The sequence below is a fragment of the Benincasa hispida genome, chromosome 6, assembly GCF_027475165.1.
Source record: "Benincasa hispida cultivar pf3 chromosome 6, pf3_genome.v1.1, whole genome shotgun sequence".
Taxonomy (NCBI): domain Eukaryota; kingdom Viridiplantae; phylum Streptophyta; class Magnoliopsida; order Cucurbitales; family Cucurbitaceae; genus Benincasa; species Benincasa hispida.
In genome coordinates, this window is record NC_143483.1 from 7052266 (window position 1) to 7072427 (window position 20162).

The 20162-nt window shown below is 36.6% G+C and overlaps 1 protein-coding gene and 1 long non-coding RNA gene across 2 annotated transcripts; one reads left to right on the top strand and one right to left on the bottom strand.

Moving 5' to 3' along the window:
• Positions 1-3278: 3278 nt before the first annotated feature.
• On the bottom strand, positions 3279-5210 carry LOC120080350 (RING/U-box superfamily protein). Its single transcript, XM_039034992.2, is given in 2 exon segments — positions 3279-4306; positions 4309-5210. Coding segments are annotated over 2 exon segments (1242 nt in total). The 5' UTR covers positions 4874-5210; the 3' UTR covers positions 3279-3629.
• Positions 5211-5564: 354 nt separating this feature from the next.
• Positions 5565-11151, top strand: LOC120080463 (uncharacterized). The gene is made up of 4 exons (XR_005482520.2): positions 5565-5972; positions 6483-7203; positions 7511-7960; positions 11075-11151. It is a non-coding gene; the product is annotated as an uncharacterized LOC120080463 (long non-coding RNA).
• Positions 11152-20162: the final 9011 nt, after the last annotated feature.

Consider the following 20162-nt stretch of genomic DNA (forward strand, 5'->3'; position numbering starts at 1 on the left):
CCCTTTTTAAGATCTCTTCTAGAGAATTTTTTATTGGTCTACACTAAGCAAGTCTTGATAAGTTGTCCCTACATTTCATATTTCATTTGTTTTACTCAAAAGAGGTGATAAAAGAGGTGGTGAAAGGTTGAAGCCAACCTCTTTACACACCATATTCTAATTAAAAATTATAAGACGACTCAGCTCACTCCCAAATCAGACAAAAAGAAAAGAAAAATATATAGAGATCAATCTTGATGAAATAGGAGATCGATTGCCCCAAGTCATTCTCATAGACATAAATAATTACTTGAAGGCTCACTCATTAGAAATAATCCATATGGGAATGATTTCTTGCCCATGTATAAATATACTAACTTGTCTCAAGTAATAATAAAAATATTTTAAGAAAGATACATAATCATCAAACTTCATTACATAGTACCTACTAAATTAATGCAAGTTATATCGTTTACAATCTTAAAAATGATCATCAAAGTAAGCACAGCTCAACTAACATGTAGTATGTGTTAGCGATCTAGAAGTCTGTGATTCGAATTCTCCACTCCTATTATACTAAAAATAATCTTTAAAATAATCTTTAATTCACCAATCATATCAATGTACGCCTCTTCAATTTGACCTGAAAAGCTTATAGATACACCATTTGAATAAGTATTGATGTATAATTATCTATATTTAACCATGCATCTTAAGCATAGTTGAAACCTCTTTATATATCTCATATGATTGATTATCTTACGAACAATATTTTTATATGCTTAAAACAAAACAATTATTGAAGAAGACAAAAAATAATAAACAATTATTAAATGTTTGTCTTGACTTTTAGTCATGGAATATATGTCATAAATATATAATTAAGCTTTTATTTCATATCTTAACTAATACCTCTTTTTCTAAATTTAACATTGATATTATAAATATCTGAATTCATCTCATGCTGCCAAAACAAATTAATATCCAAAATATTGTCTTTTAAGAAAACGATGAAGACTCAAATATAACTAATGATTTTCATATCATCACTTCTCATAATTAAAGTTGTCCCAACAAAATTTTGCTACATTAAATTTTTGGAATCTATAATCCAAATAATACAAATTTAAAAATAATATATTTGTAGTATAACCAAATTTTGAATTTTCAAAGTTAAAATAAAAATAAAAACATTTAGAAATACATATTTCATGTTATAAACTCAATTCTTCATTTTCTTTAATTAAAATAAATATGATAAATAAGATAATGTTACAGAATAATAATTTATACAAATTTTTATAAAATAAAATATTTTCATAAATTAATTAATAATAACTTGTAATCAACTTAACATTTAAAGTGTGTAATTACAGCTAGGGTTCACAATATAGTATCAAACACAAATTAGAATTCAATTTTTAAATCTCCTACCGAACACTCTATTTCATTTTTAAATTTCTATTTTCGAATTCTCTACCAAACAAACCCTGAACTTTTATAACCGTATGAATTTATATGATTATATCCTAACAGTGTGAAAACAAACATTTCCTTAGCACTATAGCACAAAACATGACCTTTGGAATAACTTTCAAAGTGTTTAACCCATCAAAACAAGTTTGAAACGTTAAAAATAATAATTATTATTATTATTTTTGTTTATAAAAGAAAAAAAAAACATTCTAAGATTTGGAAAACATGGTTGAAATAAGAATGTGATTTGATAACATAGCCACACTACTAAAAGCTTCAGCAAACAATTCCATAACCATTTAACCAACACAGCAACCTGGAAACAATACTTCAAACCAACTTTTATAGGCAGAGATCCCAGCAATACACCCAAGGCATGAAATAAAAAGAGAGATAGCAGAGGTGCAGTATAAACACCTCAATAATTTCAGATTCAATTTCCAATTCAGAAGAAAGAGTCTCACTCAACAAAATGAATCATTCAATCAAACCTTGGAAGGGGAACCTGGATAAGAAGAATATGGTGACAACTAACAAGTATGGTTCTCAATGTTAATAACAGTAAGTACCAATCCACAGATTCACAAATCACAACTGATAAGAGAGAAGAATCCTGATCCAGAATATGAAGATAAATTATGGAAGTTGCTACTACACAACTCACCGTCTGTTTAATGTCGTAGTCTATATATCGTGTTCCAGCAGCAACAAGCATCATATAAACCATGAAAGAAATGCAGGCACAACTCACGCTCAGTTTAATGATGCCATAGTCTATATTTTGTTCTAGCAGCAGCAATCATATAGATGATGAAAGAAATGCAGGAACAGCTAACCCTCTGTTTAATAATGCCATAGTCTATATTTTGTTCTAGCAGCCACAAACATCATATAGACCATGAAAGAAACAACATCGGCACATGTGGGAGTGAATCTAAAATGGATCATGTCACTTTTGTTATTTTCAAAGTAACTCCAAAATCTGTTTTTAGACTTTAAACTCATTTTTGAAGATATGAAAATTGCATTCAAATGTGTAAAATTAAACATTAAATTGATTTTGCATGATTAAAGACAAGTTTCGGAATGATTTAAAACCTGACAAAAGTGATTTTAACACTTTCAAAATCACTCTTAAACATGCTCCAAAACAATTAATCAATGGATAATCTGACAAAGCATAAAAGCAAACAACAGTCCTTTGTATCTGCTCAAGTAAACCGAGATTCAATTCATAGCAACTAACAACATAATAATATTTCATATAACAATTTCCAGAGATTTTAAAGAAGGGGGCAATAAGATAACAGACGGGTAAATGCAACAATAGCTAACACCAGAATTTAGAAGTCTGTGACTTTGGAATGATAAAAGAAACGCTTTTCTAAAAATCTTAAAGCAACAAACCCACAAAAACTCCAATATCATGAATGATTAAAAGTGACTTCTGGAGTATTTTAAATTAAAACACTTTTATACTAGCGTTTTAGGGGGGTAAAACAAAAGATTAACTAAATGTTTCTTCATCCATAAAAAAATTTCATACGTACCAAAAAAAGTGATTTTTTAGTCAATGCACTTAATATACTGGGGGAAGATAACAATCCCAAACACACACAAAAGGCCAAAGCACATCCACTAAGATTTCTATGTCCAATAACCGGATGAGTAAGTATTAATAATCAGAACCCGATGACAGAAGCATCATCCTCCCCATGTCTATTAAGCTAACTTAACAGAACTATTTTTACCCAAAATCAAGCAATTGCGCCACACTAAAGTTTACGCCAGGAGGTTCCTATTTTAACAAGTTTACCAACGAATACTCAAGCATATAAATATACATTCACACGTAAAAAATTTCAAAGCCCAGCACTTAGTATGTCTTGTGTCTCAATCATTATAATTCCTAAATTGAATTCAACAAAGGTAAGTAAGAGATGAAATAATTCCCCCCTACTATTAGTAACTAAAACTTACCAAGCATTGAATCGCTATGGATACCCTTGAGGACAATTTGAGCGTATCAACAGCAATGCTAGTAGTTCCACGCGGAGAATTTGTAAAACAAATACTTACCACAAAACCTTTACAAATGCAAAATCGTAAGCAACGTTCTTCATCTAAGAGTGACCCTATTCACAGGTTGCATTTCACATATTGCACTAATAATATTAAGCTATTAGCTCAAAATTGTACCTGACCTGCAAATCCGATTGCAGGCCACCACTCGCCCTCTGACTCTGCCTACGCTCATAATCTGGATCATCTGTTGGCAACTCATACCGACAAACAGGGCATGTGTTTCGAATATTCAGCCATGGAAGAATGCAATCATCATGGTAATAGTGGCCACAGGGAAGCTTCCTCACCTTCTCTTCCATTGAGAATTTATCCTTACAAACCGCACAAACAACAACTTCCTCTGTCAGCTTATTCTCTGTTTTTAACTCAACCAGAGGAAGATTTTCCACAGCACTCTTAGCAGCTGGAGGACTACCCTTCAAAGCATTATCATTTTCAACGAATTGTCCAAAAAGGGTATCGTATTCTGCTGCATACATGTAATCATCTTGGTCCGCTATGTACGCCTCAGTATCATTATTCCTTCCGATATCGTTCATTACCAATAGGATTTCCCATCGACCCGCCTCTTCTCCCGATTCTTCTTCATTGGAAAAACCCGATGCAAGAGACAATTCCTCAGCTCTATCTACCACTACGCTCGAATTTTCCCTTTCATCCACCCGTTCCTCCACCTCCTCCCACTCAAAATCCTCGTACGAAATCCTCTGGCCCTGAAAACAAAAGCTGAAGTTATCCGAGACAGGATTCGAACTTTCAACCCATCGTCCCCTGTCACGACTTGCAAAGCACCAATCATCCCATGATCAGAATCAGAATCCGAATCCACATCAACAACACGAAGGCCACTAGTAATGGAATCCGCAATTTGCATGCCTATATCCACCTCCGAAACCCGTGTATCAGATTCAACAGCGAACGTCGACCAGAGCTCCTCAATATAATTAGATTCAATCTCACCGCTATCTTCAAATCCCGAAATGCCCAAATCATTAGCAGAACGCGTAAATGAGTCCAGCGCAGAATCCAAACCTCGATCGTTATCGCGTAAATGATCGGTGAAGCTACGATTCTCGAAAAGATCAGTGACAAAGCAATTGACATCGCGGTCGGAGTCGGAATCCGAGTCGGAAAACCAATCGGTCTCGAAAGGGAGGGAATCGTCAGCAGATGTGGCGATGGTAGCAAAAGGATTGAAATCCATGGGGTCTGGGAGATCGTCGCGACGGTGGGATGGGATAGACGGCGCCGGAGAAGGTGAATTGGAGTGGGTTTGATCGGGAAGAGGCATGTTAGGTTGAAGATGAAGTTTAGGAATGGAGAAAAAGGCCATAGAAATTTTGGGGGAAAATTTACAAATTGGGGATTTTGACGAAGTCAGGCATTTTATATGCCCTTCTTCTTCATTCCTCCATAAAAACGTACATTTTAGATATTTATTCTTTTAATAATATTTCTTTTCAAAATAAAAGTTTTGTAATCAAATTTGATGTATAAGAGAGAGTAAAACCATGTGCTTAACAAAACATTAATTTTAATCAAAGTGGTTTAATTAATATCATTAATTATTTGTGTTTAGTCAATTTAGCATAAATAATGAGAATATGGGTCAATTTCTACCATTATTATAAATTTCAGAGTCTAATTTTAACGCGGTAGAAGTTTAGAGGTTTAATTTTTACAATTGAAAGTTTAATGGTGTAATTGCCACTATCACCATACTAATGATTTTTGCTATTTGCCTAAAAATTATATATGATTCAATTAATAGTCCATAAATGAAAAAATAATTTTAATCCAACCGAACTAACATATGATATATGTGTTAATGAAATTCTATTTTACCCTTATTCTTTTTAATAAATTTCTATTTTACACTTTCTAGATGGGACCCTCGACTATAAATAATTTTATATATTCTATTTTATTCTTTTTATAACTCCAATCTTATTTAGCTTGCACATCAATTCCAGAATTCAAAAGGTTTATAGCATAAAGAATTTCATTTTTGTTTTACTATTTACATTCTAGTTTTAGAAAAGAATATGTATGCATATATTATAGAAAAATGGTTTTAAATGAAAAAATTGTTGAAAATATTTTTAAATATAATAAAATGGGTCAAATTTCATAAAATGACCCAAAAACCAGAAACTTTTCTACCAATGACCTCTTCCTAAAAACTTTTCAACTACTAATCTTTTGCCCATGCGAAATTCCAAAATTACTCCTAATTTTAAAAATCCTTCAGACTGTTTACTTACCTCTACGAATATTTTACAACGATAGGTCCTTTCATTTCTTTCATTTCCTTCTCAATCTTCGAAGATTTTTCTCTCAAATTTGCTCCCGTTTTCTCTTCGAACTTCAGCTGGGAACTCCTCACACGTTTCTCTTCAAACTTCATTACCACCGTCGTCGTGATCTGAAAGGTATGAGATTCTTCTCCTTGAAGAATGCATGTTGATATTCGAGGTTTGACTATCTTTTAAGGTTTAATCGCATATTTATTCGTAATCCATCGTTGAAAGAATACTAAGCGATCAGATAGAGAATACTAAGCGAGCATTTAGAGAATATTGAGCGATCGTTTAGATATTGCTAAGCGATTAGATATAGATTACTAAGCGATCGAATAGAGAATACTAAGCGATCGTTTAGATATTTATTGTGTGATCGTTTAGGTTTATATCGTGCAATCGTTTAGATATTTGTTATGCGATTGTTTAGCTAACTGTTACATGATCATTTAGATATCTGTTATGCGATTGTTTAGTTTTCATTATGTGATCGTTTAGTTTTTGTTATGCAATTGTTTAGGTTGTGTAGACGATCGTTTAGATTTTCTAGATGAACGTTTAGATTTTCTTGTAATGTACACGATTGTCAGTTTGGTAAGATGGTGATTATTTACTAATTTTTGTAATGTGCATGATTATCAGATTGGTAACATGGTCGTCCCTACTACAGTCGCTTGCCAAGTCCACAAAATTGTCCCTATGATTAAGAATCAGTTAACAGAAGATCAAATGAGACTGTATAGGAAAACGACCTTTGGTCCACTGCTGGATATAGATATTGTTTTTAATGGACAACTTTTGCACCATTTTCTGTTAAGGGAGGTAGCAGATGCAAACCCAGATGTTATATCATTCAACATTCTAGGGAAGAAGGTAACATCAAACCCAGATGTTATATCATTCAACATTCCAGAGAAGAAGGTAACATTCTCCCAAGAGAATTTTAACTTGATAACTGGCTTGTGGCCGACCAGGAAAATAGTAGAAAGAGAAACAAGCGGTAAAAGGTTGCGAGAACTCATTCTTGGACCTAAGGACCCAAATGGAAAGGATAGTTCTTGCAAGGACGTGGAGACCGCATTCGAGAACTTCAACTTAACTGGGATGCTGTCAAGGTTATATTAGCACTGTTTATTGAAACTATGATGATTGGAAAAGACAAAAAAAACCCAGTTTGATGTGAATTGTCGATGACCACGACGTCTTCATACATTACAACTGGTCTTCTCTCTTTTATCGATGTACATTGAATAGCATGAAGATTATCACGCGCAGGAAGAAGGAGGCATATGATTCAAAGAAAGTAAAATGTGATCATCATGCCTTACATTACTGTATAAAGGGATTCGTACTTGCTTTCCAGGTATTTACTTTTGTTTCTGATTCACTTTAATATACATTGAACCTGTGTGTTATGTACATGTAACAAAGTTTCTATATCATAGGTTTTGGCTACGAAATTTTATCTACATCAATTAAGTTCATAACCACCAAAGTTAGCAATGTTGAAATTCCTAAAATTCTTAGATGGACTTGTTCTCGTGCTCCATCTTATAAATCATTAAGCAATAAAGTTTTCCACCCAAAAAAAGTAAGTAATTGATCGCTTCTGACATGCTCATTTGTTTATAGTTTCATGCATTCTGACTTGCTCATTTGTTTATGTACAGACTATTGTTGTGTCGAGACTTGTACCTAGCGCAGAGGAGATAAGGTACAAGGAGGACCGACTGGAAGGACTTAATGTGGTTCCTGTTGTTGGAGCAAGAAGGATTGAAGGGGTTGAACACTAAATCGATACTCACGAGTCCTTTAGGGGGCATAAAGAGCATGAACTCCATGTAGAAAGCTCTGAAAATGTGCAAGGTATAGAGCCAGAACCATGTATGTCGGTTCAGGATAACCTAATAAAGCCGGAACCACGTAGGTAACAGAAGTCCTCAATACATCGTCATTCCAAATCATACAAGATTCTTAGGGCTGAAATTAAAGAAGTTCACAAATATTTGGCAAACTTGACTACCATGGTCTGTCAAATGGTAAATACATTTACTATCCAGCATCATCTGATGGGCCAACAATTGAACGCAATAAAGATGATGGTTCATCGTCTGAATAAGGTATGCATTTCTAGATGATAAGTTAAATATTCCGATCGTTTAGATCATATTAAACAATTGTTTTGATAGTCTTAAATGATCTTTTAGATTTTCTAAACGATCGTTTACATATTCTTAAACGATCGATTACCTTCCTTGAAAGAATAGTTCGTTTGATATGTTTAGGATAGTAATTGTAGGATTGTATCAGCAACAGCGGAAGCACAAGGATCATCTAAGCACTCAAATTCACTAATTTTGGCAAAATATAAAGCATGTTCTTGCAGAAAACAAGTGAGTTTCAAGACATACCTCTTGTAGAACTTCTTTAAAGCTCCTTATCCAGCTGTTATCTTCTCCGAATCTTGTTGCAGACCACCTCAAAATCTTCCCCACTATTCTCTTGGTGCACTAGATTGAGTTGTGGGACTCAAAACAAGCTTGAATCAAGGGATGAAGGAGAAAAGTTTACAATAGCAATCTTGGTGAAGAACCCTTTCTTCAACCCGAATTTTCTCTGAAATTCTCTATAGATTGCATGCCCGAATTTCACTCCAATCTCTTCATTATATTGTAGATTAACATGCAAAAGAGAGAGTTGCATGAGTTGCAGCTCATGCTTGGAGAAGACAAGACAAAGATGAAAGCTTTTGTGTGAGCAAGTTGAAAGATGGATAATGGAAAATAAGATTTTTCCATTTTGTGTTTTGTTTTCTAATTTTTCAATTTTATCATAAAATCAAAAATTATTTTTCCAAAATACATTTTGATTTTAAAAATTGAAAAATGTAATTAATTTCATAAAATAATTTTTAAATAAAACTAATTAATTTAATATCAAATATTAAATTAATTTTAACACATATCCATCTTTATATATTTAAATCATATTTAAATATAAATTCTCCTATTCCGTTTAATTCTCAAATTAAACACGTAATTATATCTCATATAATTACTAATTTCCTTAATTCTAATTTGAACGTTTCAAATTAACTTATCACTGCATTTTAGAGCTAGTCTATTGCGAGCTAGTAGGGAGACCTGACGAACCTACAGATCATGGGCTCCAACGATCCGAGATTAATTGGTTAAACTCATTAGACCAGATTAATCCACATTCGTTAACTAATGGGTCATTCCACTAAAGCCCATAGTTGCACTCCCCTCACTGTAGATATATTATGTCCACATGATTTAACCATAATCAGCAAATCGACCCTTCCCAAGTTGTTTATAATAACGATTGGGTCAAATATTTTTTTTACCCCCGAGATTACGTCTTATTCCTAAAGTCCCTACTGATCCTCTAATGAACAAATGGGTTTTGATCCAATCACTAAACCAAAGTCTCTCAGCCCAGTGAGAGGGTGGGGCCCCTTGTTCAAGATCTGGATTCAGTACTTGAGAGAACAACCTTTCGCCTATCCCTAAATCGGGTAGGCGTGAACTCCGTCTTGCACCCTATGTCTCCAGCTATCTATCCGGTCTTACCCCTGAAATGGGAGTCTTATTGAGCTAGCACTGTTGAGCCAACCCTCACTTATGAAAATCTAAGGGCAATCCCGAATAAACAGGAATTCATAGTTATCTCAGGATTAAGAGCGAGTTACCTAGGTCATCTAGGTGAAATAGTCAATCTTATACAGTAAACATCGTTATAAAGTAAGAGTGACTTATTTCTTGGTTCTGGTCTTATGCAAACTCATTGCATAGGACGCCCTCACTCCTCATGTCATAACATATACGAATTAGGATCACATCGTATGTAGCATTTTACAACTCTTTGTAACAACTACAGAGTAGGCTGCATTCAATGGTGTTACCAGAATAAGGTACCTAACCTTATTCATGTACCATGGATCATTTTAACTATTTACTCGAACCTGATCTACTCTTATATCTCCACATAAAGTTCAAGTACTCATAAAATAGTCATGGGTCTTAGTTTATTGGTTTAGTTTATTGGTTCACGTCATGCTTTGGATGTAGGGCAAAATTTTTAGGTTGCTGAAGTTGTCGTCAAGCCGAGTAAAGGGGTAGTCGACGAATCTTGGTGAAGAGTAAGGCTCTAAACTTATGTGGGTTGTTAAGCATGTTGTATGTTTATGAATTTCTCGATTTAAGTTTGACTGAACCATGGACTGCGGCCTAAAATAATTTGCCATGATGTTGGGTGTTAGGTTTGGATCTTGAGGTCCTGGTGTCTTTGTTTAGGGTGTTTTTAAGTTTGATCCTGTGGGTTTTCGGTTTCGTTGGACAAGGAAGAGGTTGAGCTTGCTAGTTTTTGGAGTTTGCGAGTAAAGGTAAGTAATCTTATCACTGGAACTGCCCACGGGCCAGGCTCTAGTTATATGTTAGCATGATAAGTGTATGTTATGGTAAATGTCAGCATGCTGATTGACAGTATGACTTGAATCAAAGTATGTTCTGGCACAAATTCTGATTTATTTACATACACACCTAAGTGCTTAATCGTTAGTATGTGATAGTATGTATTTTCATATGTCGATGTCTGATCTGCTGCCGTTGAGGCATACTTGTATGTTTTGGATTTATGATATAAGTTATACATAGATGATGTATAATATGTTGTTAAGAATTATGGGTATGTGATGCAGCCATGGTATTAAGGATTTTTATGTATGCTTTAGAACTGTAAAATGTTGAATCTTAGCACGGTAGGGCTGTGTGAATATCCTCATTGATTAGTTAGATGCTCACCAGTTTGTGTCTCCTTCGGGATTCACCAGTTTGTGTTTCCTTCGGGATTCACCAATTGGTATTTCCTTCGAGATTCACCAGTTTTGTGTTTCCTTCGGGATTCACCAGTTTGTGTTTCCTTCGGGATTCACCAGTTTTGTGTTTCCTTCGGGATTCACCAGTTTTGTGTTTCCTTCAGGATTTACCAGTTTGGGTTTCCTTCGGGATTCACTAGTTTTGTGTTTCCTTCGGTATTCACCAGTTCTGTGGGCATACTTAACTACAATAGGATAAGACTCAATCTCTTATATGTTACATGTATTTATGTGCCATATGTGGGTATCTAGAGGACATAGATGCCTAGCCTGACCCCAGTGGTGTGGTTACTTACTGAGTATTTTATACTCATTCTTTCTTATGTTGATGTTTCAGGTAAGGGTAAAGATGCACCAGCGATGACGCAGCGGAATTCATGATCGAGCCACTAGGACTAGTTTTTACGCTTCCGCATCATGAGATTTAGAGTTCTTTTCATGTTTTCCTCAATGTTTAGTTTTGATGTTTGAAACTTATTGATAAGAATTGTTTTCATATGTACTTATTAACATTTATGATTTATGGGTACCCTATTATTGTTTTTAACAATTGTATTTAATAAATATCTTTTGAACTTCTCTTGTTTCTAATTAGTATTTATTTCAAATGATTGAGCGTCGTTTTAAATTCTTTGTATGCATTTATTTTAGTAACGACCTTACCTAAGTCCTAGGGGGTCGGGTCGTTATAATATTTGTCGTCATCTTGTCATACCTACAATGAACTTGATAAACATTTCCCCACCAATGTAATCCAACCTTCTTAAGATAGGCTGTCACACCAGGATATTGATGGAGCTTAGGCCAATACATCTGAAACTCAGACATTCTATAAGCTTTCGTCGCTAGGTAGAAGTATGGGATTGTGTCCTTATTCTTGAATTTGTCAACCAAATTGTTTTGAATATGGTATATACATAGAACATGAAATGCATTAAGGAATATACTTGCAACGGCCTTTGCACTTGAGATGTGACGAACTGATATAATCACTAAATTCATAACATCTCCTATTAAAGCCTTCAAATGAGTCATGGATCAAGTCTATAATGCATCGTTCTCACCATCTACAATACTGAAGGCGATAGGATATATGTTATTATTGCCATTGATACACATTGTTATTAACAACACACCTTTGTATTTCTCATGCAAATGGGTCCCATCAACAACGATTACTAGGCGGATGCAGTTCAAAAAACCCCTAACACACAGACCAAGTGCCATGAAGATGTACTTAAAGTATTGCCCGTCCTCCACTTCAACCTCAAATCGTACCTAGATTTGCAAGCTTAAGTACCTCGCCATATGCCCTAGCAATAGCATATGATCCTTCCGGCGAACCTCGTGTGAACACCAATCCGTATTCTCTAGCATGATGTGAAACCTGGATCTCAATTTCTCTACTTAAGCAGGTAATTAAGGGAATTAACTAAGTATGAGTTAAATCCTATGTTGAAGAGAAGGAAATTTCAAGTGTTGAATGGATTTTCCTTGAGTAGCTTTGAGATAAGCCTTAACTTATAGAATATTGGCTAAATGTAAAGGCAAAAGAAACAATGCGTTGGGTGTTAGGAAACATTGAACGGATGAGATGAGGCTAAGTGTAGTATGAAGTCGAAGGTGTTGGCATGGCCAAGAGTTGCTCATGTGTAGAGGTTGCGTGAGCGAGAGCGGAGAGAGCGAGATAATAAGCGTAAGGCGATGAGCAAAAAAATTATTATAAGCGGAGAGAGTGGAGAGAACGGATGTGTTTAGTCAATTTAGCAATGAGAATATGGGTTCAATTTCTATCATTATTATAAGTTTCAGAGTCTAATTTTAATGCTTTAGAAGTTTAGAGGTTTAATTTTTACAATTGAAAGTTTAATGGTGTAATTGTCACTATCACCATACTAATGATTTTTTCTATTTGCCTAAAAAAATTATATATGATTCAATTAATAGTCCATAAATGAAAAAATAAGTTTAATCCAATCGAACTAACATATGATATATGTGTTAATGAAATTCTATTTTACCCTTATTCTTTTTATAAAATTTCTATTTTACACTTTCTAGATGAGTCGACTATAAATAATTTTATATATTCTATTTTATTCTTTTTATAACTCCAATCTTATTTAGCTTGCACATCAATTCCAGAATTCAAAAGGTTTATAGCATAAAGAATTTCATCTTATGCAGCTGAGTTCCCAGCTCCTAAGAATTTCAAAATGGTGGGTTTGAATCGATGACCTGGCCACTCACACCCATACAAATCAAAGGACCACCCTCAATGGCAGGAGTTCCCAACTCACTCGGGATTAAGGTCATATTACCTATAGTCATCCTACTGAAATGAAGTCTCTGTCATGAATGGTGTTATATAACGAGGCATTAATATTTCATGGTCAGGTCTTATACAAACTATACAAACTCTTTGTATAGGATGCCCCCACACACATGTCCCCAACACGAATGATCAGGATCAAACCATTTGTGACAAGTCACAACGCTTGTGACCATTCCACAAACCGAGCCGCATCCGTAGCGTTACCAGGATAAGGTTTCCCTCCTATATCCATATACTACAGACCATTTTAGTTATCACTCAAGATATGATTCACTTATATGTCACCATATACATGTTTAAGTCACATATAGATAACCGAGGATTTATGTTTATTGCTTTGTGGTAAAGCAAATAAAACAATTAACCGAGCAAAAATACAAGTTGTGAAGTAAATATCATATATTAACAACACAAGCATTCGTACAAACTGTTTAAAAACTACATGACATGATAGTTTAGGGAATCAACCCTAATAGTTGCGTGATAGATGCAGATGCCCTAGTCCAACCGCGGGCGATCCTATAGACTCATGCTCCGTAGGTGACCCTTAAACACTATAGCCGTGAGAGCCTTCGTAAACGAGTCAGCAACATTAAAATGGCCTGGGTTAGACCGATCTGTCTCATCTCCTCAACATCTTGAGGCGTCTTAGGACAAACTTCCTTAGACAAAGTAACTCCATGCCTGAACGGCATTAGGCCCCTCCTAGAGTCCTACATCGAGTACTTGAGCAACAACTTGTCAATGTACGATGCCTGAGACAGTGCTAGCACTTTATTCTTACAATCTGGAAAGATCTGTATACCTAGAACAAACTGAGCCACTCCCAAATCTTTCATTTGGAATTGGGTCACTAGCCAGTTCTTAACTGCAGTCAGTAGACCTACATCATCCCAATGAGTAGGATATCGTCTACATACAACACTAAGAAGACTACTGAAGCGTTGATGATCTTCTTGTAGACATAAGGTTCATCAATGTTTTGGTCAAAGCCATACGACTTGATCACAGTATCAAACCGTATGTTCCAAGATCAAGATGCCTATTTCAATCCAAAATGGACAGATTCAGTTTGTAAACCTTTTGATCTTGACCTTGGGATATGAATCCCTTTGGCTGCACCATATAAATGGTCTCCTCAAGATTGCCATTCAGAAAGGCTGTCTTGACGTCCATTTGCTAGATCTCATAATAATAATAAGCTGCAATGGACAGGAGGATGCAGATCGACTTTAACATGGAAACAGGCGAGAAAGTATCCTCATAGTCGACTCCCTCTACCTGGGTATAACCCTTTGCCACAAGTTGAGCCTTGAAGTTCTATACCTTCCCATCAACACCCCGTTTGCGCTTGTAGATCTGATCTACAAGATCCCATACTGAGTTGAAGTACATCGACTCAGTCTCTAGATCCATGGCCTTGACCCATTCATCCCGGTCAACATCCTCCATTTCCTTCTTATAAGACAACAGATCCTCAATGTCGCCATCTGCTACCATAGCAAGGATTTCCGTGAAGCCCAAATAGCGAACGGGTGGGTTCGCAACCCTCCCACTACATCGAGGTTCCTTCAACTCTTGAGGTGGAACAGACCTACTGGATGAACTCCCATCAACAACTCTTGTTGATGTAGAAGGCTCTTTAATAACTCTTGTTGAAGTTTCAGTAGTTTCATTGGAAAGTTCACGTAACACGACTTTACTTCATGGACTGTGCTCCCTTATATGATCCTCCTCCAGGAAAGTAGCATTTGTTGAAACAAACACCCTATTTTCCGTTGGATCATAAAAATAACCCCCTTGTGTACCTTTGAGGTAGCCTACAAAGAGGCATAACCTCGACCATGGTTCCAACTTCTTGGGATTAGCCTCAAGCACATGTGCAGGGCAACCCTAAATGCGAAAGTGACGTAAACTAGCTTTACGCCCGTTCCACAACTCCAGAGGTGTTCTTGCAAAACTCTTGAAGGAAATACAGTTGAGTATATACACCGCAGTCTCCACTGCGAAACCCCAAAACGAGTCCGGTAAGGAAGCGTAACTTATCATCGAGCGAACTATGTCTAACAAGATTCTATTTCTCCTCTCCGCTACACCATTCTGCTGAGGTGTACCCAGCGCTGAGAGTTGGGAAACGATTCCATGTTCTATCAAATAGTCCTGGAATGTCAAGTCTAAAAACTCTTCACCCTAATCCGATCGAAGTGTTTTAATCCGTCTATCCAATGCATTTTCATCTTCAACCTTGAACTCTTTGAACTTTTCAAAGGATTCAGACTTCCGTCGCATAAGATAAACATACCCGTGCCTGGAGTAATCATCAGTAAAATTGATAAAATACTCATAGCCATCTCGGGCTCGTACATTCATAGGACCACAAAGGTCAGAATGTACTAACTCAAGATGCTCCTTGGCTCTTGAACCTTTTCCAGTAAAAGGTTGTTTAGTCATCTTACCCTCAAGGCAAGATTCGCACACAGGTAAAGAATTTTCTTCTAACTCACTTAGAAGTCCATTCTTCACCAATCTCTCAATCCTATTGAGATTGATGTGCCCTAAACAAAGATGCCAAAGTTGGGCATTTTCTTTTGGAGAAATTCGTCGACGTTTTGATTGAGTTACGGCAGTTATGAACAATTCAGTATTATAGAGGGAATTAATAGCTAACGGCCTTAGCACATATAAATTTGATTCCAGATTTGCTGTGCAAATGAAAACACCATCTTTATGAATAAACGCTTTATCCATATTAAACGAGATAGTATATTTATATTGCAATAAACACTTTACAGAAATAAGATTCCTTTTTAGTTCAGGAACTATATATACATCATTTAAAATAAGAAACCTATTCTGTAAAGCTAACTGGAGTCCTCCCACTGCCACAGCTAAGACGACGTACCCGGTGCCTACTCGCATCGTCATCTCACCTGCCTCCAGCTGTCGCCAAGATCTAATCCCCTGAAAAGAAGAACAAACATGATTAATGGCCCCTGAATTAATTATCCAGGCAGAATCATCATTCTCCACTAAACAAGTTTCAAGCACAAGTAAATCACATTTACCTTTATCGGCCTTGGCTGCTTTCTTTTCTTTCAGATATCGAGGACAGTTCCTCTTCTAGTGTCCATCTTGGTTGCAATAGAAACATTTTCCCTTAGTAACTTTTGGACGCCTCCTTGAGGCGACAGGCGGTAGGTTAGCAGGTGCCTTCCTTTTTCCCTTACCACCCTTCTTCTTCTTCCCCTTTGTAAAGTTAGAAGCAGAAGGTGCAGACTTTGTGCCTGAGGTCGAACCTCTATGGAACGTACTGGAGGATGAAGCAACATTTGCCTCACCTTTCTACCTCTTCTTACTTTTCAATAAAGATTGGTATGTCTGCAACTCGTTGAGGAGAGTTGTAAGGTTATACTTCACTTTGTTAAGAATCACATTACTAACAAAGTGCAGGAAGCTTTTCGGAAAAGAATGCAGAATTATCCTAACCTAGTTGCCCTCATCGATAGTAGACCCATTCAACTCTGCCACATTAAAGTGGACCATCATGTTTAGCACATGTTCACGAATAGAGGTGCCTTCTTACATTTTGGAGTTGAATATGTATTTAAGAGCCTCATGCATAAGCTGTTTAGACGGTTGTCTAAACATCCCCCGTAGGGACTCCATGATCTCACGCGCTGAGACCATAGGCTCATGTTTCTTGGCAAGGACTTCAGAAAGACTTGCCAAAATGTAGGCTCGGGCCTTCTCATTTGCCCTTGTCCATCGCTCGTATGCCTCCTGAACATTTCAAGCGGTATTTGGAGCTGAAATAGGAGGAAAGCCTCCGTGAGAGCAAACATGAGATCCTCGATGATTAGGATCGTCGTGATCATGTGTTTCCATGTTGCGAAATTATCGCTAGTAAGTTTTTCGGCGCTTAACAACGATAACGTGGTTGTTGCAATTTGAAAATGTTACTGAAAATACGAACAAAACTTTATTAGATTTTGCTAAACCACTTTTAAACGAATCAGTTTTGCAAAATAGTTTCAAGTACCCTAAATTATAGACTTCTATTTTGCAATGATGCCCCAGTGAGGCAGAACAAACGCCATCGATGGGGTGATCATTTTCCCCTTCGCTGGGATGAGACATTCTCAACCATTAGGCAGAACCAACTCTTGGAACTGAACCTAACAACCACCATTTTTTGGTCCAGAATCATTAACCTTTAACTATTCTGCGTAAGTGTAACCCCTCGCTTTCGGTGCCAGAGTCCCGCCCTAATGCGCTTACCGTAGGAAAAAGACAGATTAGGACAAGATATTAAGTTACCTTATCCTCTTATAGGAGATCAAATAAAGAAACGCACAAAACTACTATTCTTTAGGGGGACACTCCTAGGGTGCTTCGAGGCGATGCGCAGTAACTTTATTAAACCTAACGAGGGAGATCGAGGGATATACTGTCGCACTTCCCGCTCCCACTTACTATGAACATTCTCTCCATCCACCTTGATATTGCCTACCCAAACACCATCCGTTGGGGGGACACGCCAAAGGTGCCGCGAGGCCGAGGATAGATCGCACGATGTAGACTATTTAGGAGAAAATTGAAGGGTTTAAGTGAAGCATCTTATGCCCCAAGTACCTCCCACTGAATGTTCTACCTAGGGATTCATTAACCTAGAAAATCCAGCTATTGATTTTAGTCTAAGTCATCTTTTTAAACTCTGCTCATAAATAACGTTTGTCTATGAAATATGAACAAGTTCAAGTAGTCACATTTAAACACTTTAATGGACTGTCCTTAACTTGAATGCATGCATCAAATATATCTAATTCACCTTTCCAGGTAAGTTCCCAGGTAGGGGTATTACGTTTCCGTCAACTTAAATACCCCAGCCTAGACAGAACCCACCTTAGACAAAAGATCCCTTATACATAGATTTGCTACACTTTAACCTTTTATTAGCTAATTTAATCCCATTAAACTGACTAAAAGATTAAAGCCTTAGGGTTGCTAATCATATTAGAACCGTGATCTTAGGTCTATGTAATCCAAGTTTTAAACATTTTAAAACCATGAATTAAACCTAAGTAAGCATGCATGTCTTTCTTATTCTTTTTAGTTCTAATTTCTCTTTAACTTTTAAAAAGAAACAACTAAAACCATTGCGCACAACGAGGCATTTATAACTTTTATAAAGTAACCTATGTGTCATGCTTCATGCAATGTTCGGTCATTACTATATATAACTTTTATATAACGCGTAACAACCAAGCAAAATATGTTATCATTCACCATTATACTATAGTATTTATAATATAAAGATGATGCATGTCAATGCTTTTTATGCATGCATAAATATAACTCTTATATTATACGATGCATGAGCATGCTCTTACATAATTAAAATCATGCTTCTCTAAATTATAACAATTACAATAAAGAGATGATGCATGACCATTGCATAACCTAAGGTGGGATTTACTATATGTGCATACCATATGACATATAAAAAATATACATCGCATGTAATAAATAAAGGATTAATGGACCGGGATGAGTCTTTACAAAAAACTGGAATGAAAAAAATCCTATCTATTACATTTTTCATCGAGCAAACCGGTTCACAAGCGAACCAGGTCTTGAACCGCCAGGAGATCGTCATCATGTAGCAAATTCCAGCAGGTAGACGATCGTTCAGCGCACACTAGACGATAGAAGAATAAGTAAACGATCACGTAGACAACGCGAGGTTGCGAAGCCTGACCGTCCATGTGATCGTGTAGCGTGACGACAGGTAAACGATTTACCTTGAGTTACTAAGCGATCATTTAGTCAGTTACTAAGCGATGAAGCTTGCTGACCTAAACGATCATCTAGCGTTCGCGCTTTAAACGATACGCGAGCGTCTCATCGTCTATATGATGCGTGCAACCAAATAAACGATTTACCTTGCGATACTAAGCAATCGTTTAGTCCTACTAAGCAATGAAGCTTGCTGACCTAAACGATCGTCTAGCGCACCCGTTCGTTAAGCGATCTGCGAGCATCTCATTGTCTACATGACGCGATACTCAGCGATCGCGTACTCGATCGTCAACCCGATGCGACCAACTCTTGATCGCATTCCCCATCGACCAATGCATTCATCAACAATCATGTACTCTTTCATCTTTACGATGCGATGAATAGCAATCGCGTAGAACTTCTTCTGCACGATGCGATCAACCCTAGATCGCCTCCTCCCTCGAAGATCCGCAACGCTTGCCCAGAACTTCGACGAACGACTCAAAACTCCAAACAAACTTAGAATACATACTCGATAACAATTATTAATTCCCATAAACACAGGGGCCTTTACAAACATCTAAAAATGTAAAAGGATTTAAATTAAACTGAGGCTAAACATCCCAAAAACATCCATTAATCTGGCACATCCACAGCAGATTTAACAATTAAACAGCGTAGAAATGCACCCACCTTGAATGTAAAAGTCATTTCGTTGCAACAGATGAAATCGGAGTATCAAAACCTTGCTCTGATACCAATTGAAGGATCTCATACCGAGAGTTCCATGAGCGCGTTCGGATCGCTTCGATCTCACCGTGACCGAAATATAACATTATACATTCAACACATATAGTTATGCAATCAAAACTTAATTAACGGCATGCTACGAACAACAAATAATAAGGGAAAGAGTTTCATACCAGTTGAAAACAATCTTCAATCTTCGGAACTCCAACGCAGCGAAAACTCCAAGCAATCTACCACCGCCCAACAACAGCGTCAACAAAAGCAGCATGAATAACTGCATAGGAACGTCATGGGGACGACACCACCACTAATGAGCCCCAGGTATTCTCGGAGTGAAAATCCAAAGGGTAAACTTTGGTGAATTTGGTAGAGGACGGAGGAAAAACGAGTCGTGTAGGCGATAAGCAAGTGAGAAAGAAACAACGCTATCGTATAGCAAAAGTGCTTATCGCATAGAGGAGCTACGCGATCGTGTAGGATTTGTTGAACGATCGTTTAGGAAAAGGTATACGTTCGTTTAGCTAAATCGGCACACTATACGATCGTTTAGAGAAGTTATCCG